This window comes from Camelus bactrianus, chromosome 23 (genome assembly GCF_048773025.1).
Source record: "Camelus bactrianus isolate YW-2024 breed Bactrian camel chromosome 23, ASM4877302v1, whole genome shotgun sequence".
NCBI lineage: Eukaryota > Metazoa > Chordata > Mammalia > Artiodactyla > Camelidae > Camelus > Camelus bactrianus.
In genome coordinates, this window is record NC_133561.1 from 31,196,510 (window position 1) to 31,205,878 (window position 9,369).

The 9,369-nt window shown below is 56.8% G+C and overlaps 1 protein-coding gene across 1 annotated transcript; it reads left to right on the forward strand.

Annotated features, from left to right (window-relative positions):
• Nucleotides 1–8,315: 8,315 nt before the first annotated feature.
• On the forward strand, nucleotides 8,316–8,748 carry BLACAT1 (BLACAT1 overlapping LEMD1 locus). The gene has a single exon (XM_045522843.2). It carries the CDS (start codon nucleotides 8,316–8,318, stop codon nucleotides 8,415–8,417), a length of 102 nt encoding a protein of 33 aa, XP_045378799.1. The 3' UTR covers nucleotides 8,418–8,748.
• Nucleotides 8,749–9,369: the final 621 nt, after the last annotated feature.

The window sequence follows — 9,369 nt, forward strand, 5'->3', positions numbered from 1 at the left end:
AAGGAGGTCCCTCGGGCCAGGGTCCTGCAGAGAGCCAGTGAGCCTGCCCCTGAGGCTGGGTGGAGGACTGAGGTGGGGTTGCAGCTGCTCCCTGGCAGAGACAGGGTCTGATCTGGTCCATTCTGGGGGGTGTGGGGGGTGTGGGTCTCAGAGAAGTCAAGGCCAGGCTTGGGGAGCTGAATCCCCTGGGGCTTCCCTGAAACTGGAGTTCCTTGCACTCCTCTCCTTCAAGGCTGATGCATGCCCACTACTGACCCATCCAGGGACGAGGAGTGAAGAGATGTCCTTGTGCTTAGAGCACATCTTTTCCAGGGTCCTGAGACCTTGGTTCACCTTGATGCAGCTCTTCAGCCTAGTCCTGGGGATGCTTGTGCTAGCCACCATATCCTGCCGAGGAGAGAGGCAGAGCGCTGAGAACCCCCTCCCACAGCATCACCCAGGGACGACTCCATAGCTAGCTGCCCTCAGCTGGTGAGGATTTCAAGGTCAGGCCCTTTTCCTGCCTCCACTTAGGTCTGAAGACAGAGATCCACCCCTCGCTTTGTGCACCGCGCAAAAATGGACGCAGTTGGTGGCCACCAGGACGAGTTGAGGAAGTGCCGGCCAGCTCCCAGCCTTGGGAGTGCTTGAGAAATTTGTTCACTCTGCTAAAGAAAAGGCAGGCCCCCGTTTGCCTGCTTTGCTTCCTGGACTGGAAAGGGTTAAGCTTTGTAAGGAGAGAGTCTAATATGGGACTGGTCCTGGGCACCGCTTCGGTAGCATTGAAAAGATCCCGCCTTATTCTAAAGAGGAGGAGGTAGTTAAGGACCCTGGGCAGGGGGCTGGAGGCTAATTAAGGAAATTCGAGGAGGTCCTTTATGGCCAGGAAGCCACCCCTCCTCAAACCCCGGAGTGAGGCTCATTGTGTGGGGCCTTTGTAGGGCAAGAACTGGAAACTCATTACTGGGGTGGCTTTAATGCTTCTGGGGCCCTGGGCAGGTGGTGGTGGAGGGGTGTGACCTGGGGGGCCCAGTACTTCAGGGGAGGCAGTGTGGGTATGTGGGTGGGGTCGGTGAGGTGAGTGCAGACTCCCCAGGTACCCCCAGCTCCCTGCTTGCTTTTGAGATTCCTGCTGCTGGACCCCCTCAGCTCTGCTGTGGCCTATGGCTTTTCATTCCTATGTGATTACTGTTCCAAATTCATGTAGGGCTAAAAGCCATGGGCTACAGTGAGGGGCCTGCTCCTTCTCCTGCCGCAGCAGCGTCTCCCCTCGGAACAGGCTTGGAGGCAGCCGCAAAGGGGGCACCAGTAGGGGGCTCTGCTTGGGGGCTGGCATGCTGGGGATCTGGTAACCTGGGGTCTGGGGCTAGGCTGTGTGACCTGGGCCAAGTCACTTCGCCTCTCTGGACCTGGTCTCTCACTCTGAAATGAACAGACTGGACGAGGGATTCCAGAGGGAGAGTCCACCTGAGGATGGAGGGAGACGTTCAGGGGCACTGGGGTTTCTGAATCCCTTCCTTTCCCCCTTGCCAAGTTACTGAGGCCTGTCTTGTGCTCAGAGATTTGGCGGCTGGAGTCAGGGGCACTGGACCACACAGCTTTCGGGCCTTTGCTCAGTGCCTCCAGGACAGCCTGTGCTTCTTGGCCTTGCTGACTTCTCTGTGGTGAGCTCGGAATCCTCAGCCTTTTCCTGTGTAAGAGAGATTTCGGGACTTCTCAGTGGCTGACATGAGCGAGCTCAGGCTGGCCCCTGGGGAGAGGAAATTCAACAGAGTGAAACTAGGAAAGCAGCCACTCCCCATGGGCTGTGAGTCGGAGCCCAGGGTCCCTCACTCCTGGCCTGCTGCCCTGTCCAGGCACTTGCCTCCCTCCTTCTGGGTCTGTGAATGGTACCTGCTCTCCCCGTTCTCTCCTGTCTGTCACTCATCTTGCCTGGCTCCCCATGCCTAACTCCATCTCAGCCACCCTGGAAGACTCCAACAGATGGAAAGGAAGCAGTCTGGCTGGAGCAGCAGAAGAATCACCCTTGCCTCCCCTCCCCGTCCAGCCCCTGGTCTGTCTAAGACCACTAAAGAATCAAAGTACTGTATTTGGTGTTCAGAATCAGGAGGCAAGTTACTTACAATGTTTCGAGCCCTCAATTTCCCTGGCCAACATTTACCTAATACCTGCTATGTACCAGGCATGATTCTAATCCATCTTACCTGTGCTAACTCATTTAATCTTGGAAACAATCCTTATGAAAAAGGTTATTATTATCCCATTTTACTTCTGGGAAATCCGAGGTATAAGAAACTGGCCCGAGTTCACATGGTTAAAAAGGGGCAGCGCTGGGACTTGATTCAGTGCTCTGGCCACATCGTGCTGGAAGTTGGGACGTGCTCACACTAGGGCTGCCTCTCACCAGGTCTGCATTGGATGTATGTCCCCAAACTGGCCCCATGGTCCAACTCTAATCACCTTTCTCCATCACCCGTCGTGGGTTTTCCTTTTCCAGCAGGAGCAGAGCCGGGGGGGAGGGGGGGAGGGGGGGCGGGTGGGTGTGGAATCAAAACAATAGGAGAAGCAAAGAGAAAGCCTGAGCCAGCTGGGTTTTTGCTGTGTCTCAGCCAAGCCACTTCCCCTCTCGCCCCAGCGTAGATGATGCAAGAAAGGGATGAGAAGTTGTCAGGGTTTCCCACTTTCCCTCTGGGTTCTCTTGCCCAGAGCACAGAGGTGGCTAGCACCCCCCTCGTCCAGCCGCCCCCTGCTCAGAATGAACCTGTCCTATGCCTTACTCTGCCCTGAGCACATCCAGGCACCTGACTGGCTTCTCGCTCCCCATCTCCTAAGTGAAAAGGCCCCCTTCCTGCCTATAACTGAGCCCCCCAGGGATCCGGTTACGCAATTTGCCAGGAAAGCCCTGGCACTGGGCTGGGCCTGGGAAGAAAGGGACAGATGACCCCTTCAAGGATTCTTATGTCTCCCTGAAGCTCCAGCAAGACAAGGCCAGGCTCTCAGTAGGGGTTGCTGGGTAAATGTTGAACACAGCGTGAGCTGGGAGAGCAGGGGGATAGGGTAGAAGCCCTTTGTTGCAGGGACCAAGAGCAAGCCCACAATTCAGGAGCTCACCTGAGACAGTCTCACCTTGCCGAGCCGGGCCTGCGGTACTTCTGGGGCTGCAGAGTTGCATCTCCTTTCTCTTGTCCGTCTCTTGGCCACTGCCAGCGGGGCAGGCCTGGAGGAGATATGCAATTATGTATTTCACATAATTGTGGAACTGAATTGAATAGGCAAGCTGGCCTCGTGCCCTCTCCCGGAGGATTCACAGATCAGAGGGCTGCGTCTGTCCTGTCCCCTGCCTGCAGACAGCTGAAGCCTAAAATATTCTGAGCAATCTAAGTCTTTTTCACAGCCTTCAGAGATTCCCAGCATAAGGCCTCCCTTGGGAGAGCGGGCCCGTGTTTAACACCGCTGAGATTCAAGTGAATCTCTCTGGCTGTATTCGTCCCATTTTTAGTGGAAATGGAGTTGGACTGCTAAAACTCTGCTTTCTAAATGCAGACTATCAGAAAATCTCTGTCCTATCTTTAGAAGGGGATAGCGCCAAAGTTTGACCCCTGGGGGCCCTCTGGCACTGACAGCCTGGACCACCACATCACCTTGTCAAACTAACAACCCCAGTCATGCTTGTGATGACCCTTGGGGTGGGCCAGCTGCAGCCAAGCAGGCCTGGAAGACCCTAGAAACCAGGGCATAAAGACAATTCAAGACTATACATGTTTTGTGGCCATGACCCACAAGTCCTTCAGAACCACTGGTAAAATCGAGGCTGCCCTTGCAGTTTTGAAAAGTGGGGGGAGCTTCCTCTCTGGGTGGGCAAGCAAGATACAAAGCGGGGCTGGCCTGGGCAAGCCATCAAAGGCAGAGGGGACCTTGGCTCCAGATTCCAGGCCAGAGGCTAGAACTCGGTCCCAAGCAGGCCAAGAAGGAGTTAATCTCCAAGGAGAACTGGGCTTCTCCCAGACTGGAAGCCTGTGCCCAGCTCTGCTGCTGCCAACTCCGGGCAGAAGTCCTGGGATCTGTAGTTTGTGCCACCACCCACCCCTGGCCTGCCTGTTTATCAACACAGTGATGGAGACTACAGTTCCCAGAAACCTACAGAGGCCAGGCTTTGGGGGAAGGGGTGGGGTGTGAGGCTCCAAGGCAGCAGGAGGGAGAGGGAGCGGGGAGGAGGTGGGGAGAGAAAACCCAATTCACTCCTTTCCTTTTTAATTCTTTCTCCTGGTGTGTCTGCTCCACCGCCCGAGCTAATCCCCCAAATCCGGTCTCCTAAGCCGCAGCTGCTTCCCTTCGCTGTGATGAATGGCTCGGGGAGGGAAGGTGAATTCATATTTTAATTACTGAAGCGCGGTGCTAAGGGGAGCTGGGGAGGGGGGTGGACGGCTCAGCATTGTTCTGCAGGCGTGAGGGCCCCCCTCCTCACTGGGTCATTTCTCTTCTGCCCTTTACCTGAGGTGGGGGTGGGACTGAGTGAAGCTGGGAGTGCCTTGCTGGAGGCTGCTCTGCTGGGAAGAGGAGGGGATTGGGAGGGGATGGGAAGGAATATATCCCTTTTTTGTTGGTCAAAGAATTCCTGGCTTGTCCCAACAGTTGTAAATATCTTCCTACCCTTCTAACCCCCACTGCCACCCACTCTGGTGAAGGACTTTGCCAAAATTTGAGACACCTAGGAGTTTGTGGTCTGCAAGCCTGGAGCCCTAGCTTTGGCCTCATCTTAGTTTCTAGCCATCTCGGAGTCCCTCTTTCCTCTTGGTTCCTCCACCATGCAAGCGGTCTCTGACCCACTGCCCCATTTTTGCTGAAGGTGCCAGAATTGGAGGGCCCTGGAGGGTGTCTGCGGGGTCCTCCAAGAGAGGGGTGGGGGTGAGGTATAAGGGAAGGGGTCATCGGAGAGGCTGGGGAACCTCCTGGTGGCTGGAGATGATGCTCTGTGAGTTGGCAAGACTCAAAGCTGATGGCCCCCTCAAAGCTGACGGCCAGAGGATCTTATCTGTCCCATACCCCAGACCATCTTGGACCTGAGCTGGGGAAAGGCCAGAGAGGAGGATGGGAAAGAAACCAGGGCCAACAGCTTGCAGTCAGATGCAGCCAACCGTGAGATAGCAGGCGTTGATCCAGCGTTCACCTCCCTGTCCTCCCTATTCTGGATTTGGGGGACTGTTTTTCACATTCTTAGCCCCTCCTGAGCTACAGGCATGGATATTGAGGTCGAGGTCGGAGGGGGAAGCTGCAGAGTGGGCAGGGTGATTTCCACTGTGAGCACAGATGAGCATGGAGTGCCCCCAGGTATGGGTCCACTGGCTTCATTGAGACTCCTGGCCCCTGCCCATTTCAAATGTTGAGACCCCTTTCCCCTCAAGTAGAAGTAGCAAGAGGAGGTTCATCAGGACCTGACTTCTCCCTCCTCCAGGGAGCCCTCCAGCGAGTGCAGGAGCACTCTGCCCAGTGTGAAGAGATGAAGACGGGGGACAGAGACCACAGCCTGGGCAAAGGGGGCCGCAGGATCCTGCTGGTGGGGCAGAGGGAGTCTGAGGGCGGAGGAGGGAGGCCCACAGCAGGAGGGACACTGAAATGGGATGGGGTTTTCCGCCCCTTGTCTCTCCCCCACCAGGGCTGGCCCGGGGACCACCAATAGAGCCCAGGCTGCCTCCAGGGCTTGGAGTCGTGCGCCTTGCAGTGACGATCCTGCGGGCCCTGGTAGGGACTGAGAGGACAACCAGACACTTTGGATCAAAGACCTGAGCAGAACGCCCAGGCTCCCCTTAACATACCCCACCCCACCTTAGAAACAAAGACCTGGCTTTCAGACACCCCTAGGGAGCCAGGTTGCAGCCCCAGCCCAGCTTGTGAGTGGCTGTATTTGGCCCTCCTTTTCTGTGAGGTGTGGTTCCTAGTTCCTCCCCCAACCCCACCCTCCTGACAGTGAGGGGAGAAGTCAGCAAGTTCTCATCTTTCCCAAAGGAATGCAGGGAGGCACCGTCACCTCAGGAGCTACATTTGTGCTGTTTTTAAGAAAGCGGGCATTGGAGGGCAGGTAGGGTGGGGAGGGACGAAGATCTATGCACCCTGGGACCAGAGACCGTGGGGTTGGGGCTGGGGGTGTGATGGTCAAAGGCACGCGCCTGGCTTGTTTTAGTTGTGAATTCCTTCCCCAGATCAAATTTGTTGTGCCTGCTGATTCCTCCCCAGATGCCTTTCCTGTAATGGTGGGGATGTTTTATCAATAGTACCCCTGATATACACCGTACCCCCCAACCCCAGCCAAGAAAGCGTATGCATCACAATTACTGATAACAAGAAAACCCACGGGCTCTCCCTCCCTTCTTCCTAATCAGGCTGGGATTCTGAGTACCCTTTCAGCCCCTTGGCTTTGGGATCTAAGTGTTAAACACTGAAATGAGGAAATGAAGGCCCAGAGAGGTACAGTCACTTGCTTAGGGTGACACAGCATGCCAGCGTCAGAGCCAGGAATAGAACCCAGGCCACCTAAGCCCCAGTTAAGATTCCTGTCTCTCTCTAGGTTTGTCACAGGAGGGATCCAGAGATAGCTGCAGTGGATAGATCTAGAAATATAGTAGTTGTGTCTCGGCTCTGTCTATATATACCCTAGAGATTGCTCTCTGCTCTCTATATATACTGCAGGAGGGTGGGTGTGTGGATGGTGCTGGAAAGCGGGCGATTAAATAACCAGTCTACCTACCCATGCTGACTCAGGCTGGGCTTCCTGCCCACCCAGCTGGCCATTGGAAATGCATTGCACCTATTAATTACAGTCATTAGCTGTATTACCAGGACACTGAGGCGGGAGGGAGAGGCGAATCCTGACAGGAGCCGCTCCACCGTGGCCACTGTGCTTGGTAAGGGCTTGCGACCTGGGCCCTCTGCTCTGCCTGGAGAAACGCGAGGCAAGTATGTGCAAAGGAGCAAGATTGGCCAGATCTGTGGAACTATCCAGAGAGCCACCCACCTGGGCCTGCCAGGCTTCTCAAATGCCATGGAAACACTTTGCAGGTGTGCCTAGCATGTGGGGCCTGGGGCATCCTCTGCGGTCTCTACTGCAAGAGGGGCTGGGGCAAGGACAGAGCTTATGCTTCCCTATTCCACACCCCTTCCTCGCGGTGTCTGGGCTGCTCCACTGTTCTTCCTGGAGAGAGAAGTGATTCAAACCAGGCCCAGGACACAGGCCCGACCTCCATGCAGGGTACCGTCCTTTGTACCCAGCTACTCTGCTGGAGCTGAACTGAATACACTTCTGCTCCCTCCAGGGTTGGCCCAGCGGCCGGGGAAGGGCCAAGAAATGAGCTGTAGGGATCTGTGGGCGGTTGAGGCTGGGGAGACATAAGCCAGTGTCTGGAGAAACGGGTACTCACAGACTGAGAGCTGATCTGAAGCCCCCCCTCCATGCCCAGCCTGACAGCCACAGAGACCAGCTGTGATGAGGGCTGTGTCAGCCAGAGGTAGGGGCCAACACGCCCAGCTGGGGTAAGTCCAGCCTCAGACTGACTTGTGCCAGAGAAGAAACTTTACCTGTACCCTAATGTTCTTACCTCCCAACCCCTTTGCCCAGCATAGGTGCTCAATAAAACAGCCTGTTTGCTAAAAGACCTCTCTGCTGTCTGGTCTCTGCGTGAGGAGGATGGGGATTTGCATTGCCCAGAGCTGTCAAAGGAAGTGCTTTATGGCCCCTATAGATTTCGCTGAGGAGGTCAGACAGCGGCTGTCAGGGAAGGGAGGAATTCCAGACTCGGTTCCAGGTTATCAAAGTAGAAGCTGTGTTGGATGAGGGACTTTCTTCAAGGTCCCCAAAGTCCTGCATTTGGATCATCGGTCTGTGTGATCTGAAGGAGTGAGTGGGAACCCCCGTCTCTAACCTGTGTAAGGTGGAACAAGCCAGAGCTCCCTCTGAGCCGGCTGCCTGTTCCCAGCCACAGGTGTGGGAGTGAGGAGGCGAGGCGGGGGGCGGGTGTGCCCACGGCTGGGGCTTTCTCATCCTACCCTGGACTCTCAGGCTCCAATTGGAGGAATGACATCAGCTCCACAGAGATCAGGAAACACTTGAGGTATCAAAGAGGCTGTTGTTTGGTGGCAGGTCCCCTCCCCCAGCCGGCCGGTGCGAGAGGTCTAGCAGGGCCTGGGCAGCTTCAGGGAGCGGCAGTGACTCCCCAGGCCCAGAGGCCTCTGGGATGTTAACCCCAGCTCGCTTCTCTCTCCTGCCTTTCTCCCGCCCCCTCCTCCTCCTCCTCCTGCCTTTCCCTGCAGATCTCTGGTGAGCAGCCCCCAGCCTGGCCTAGGGCATGCCCCAGTTCACTTTCGCTTGCTTCTGTGGCCTCCACGGTTTCTGCAGGATGAAGAGGAAGAAGGAGGAAGTTCACAGAGAGCGGGAAACGGCGGTGTGAGCTGACCCAGGGCCGTTTCTTCAGCCCCCAGCGGGTCCCAGGCCTGGGGTGCCTACTTCTGGCTGAGGCTTGGAGCAGGACACTCTTCTCAGGCAACCTGGCCACCTGGCCACCTGATTCCATCTAACCTGAGGGCGCCAGCCTCCTCCAGCCCCGGAGTTTCCAATCCGGTCACACCAGGGGAAGCCCAGGACCTGCTGTGTGACTTCCAGAGACCCAGAGGCCCCAGGAGTGGACTTTCTTCCTGCCCTGAGGGCTCCAGGGACTTTGCTCAGGGTAACTGCTCCCATGAGGGACCCGCCGTCTTGGGCCTGGAAAGCTGCCGCTAAATAGGAAACTGGCTGCTCTGCCAGAGAAGATCCCGGCAGCCTTGACCCTGGCGGAGGCCTCGGGCCAGTGGGGGTGTGAGACAGACCCCCTCCAAGCCCAGGATGGAGTCTCTGCTGGGCTCCTGGGACCTGGCACAGAAGCCTCCGCAGAGCCCAGAGCTGCATCCACGAGAGTGTGGCTGAGAGATGAGTCCTCTGCCAACCATCCCCTCCCAGTGTCCCTCTGGGTCAGGCCTGAGGGAGGCAGCCTGCTTCTGAGTCGTGTGGCTGCGGAGGGACAGTGAGGGGCAGGGCAGCCGTCCTCGCCTCCGCTCGCAGACGGCTCTGGGTGTCCCTCTGCCCCGCTCTCCTCCGCACTCCAGAAAGCAGCCTTCCCGCCAGTCTGGCCTGTCTGCCCACTCACTTCCACCATGTCTCCTGGGGGGGCGCTCTTCCCCAGGCCCTGGCTCCCCTCCTCAGGGACTGTCTTCCAGGCCCCTCCCGTTATTCTCCTAGCTCCTTGCCCCACTCACCTGCCTATTCTCAGAAGCCATGGGGGAAAATGCTTGCATGTGGTGCCCTTTGGGGACACCCTGCAGGGGAGGCCCTCGAAGACTTCCCTTGACTTTTCCCCTAATCTCACA

Bases quoted from the DNA above. Each gene is read 5' to 3' on its own strand.
- BLACAT1 (XM_045522843.2), top strand. From the start codon at position 8,316: ATGCCCCAGTTCACTTTCGCTTGCTTCTGTGGCCTCCACGGTTTCTGC.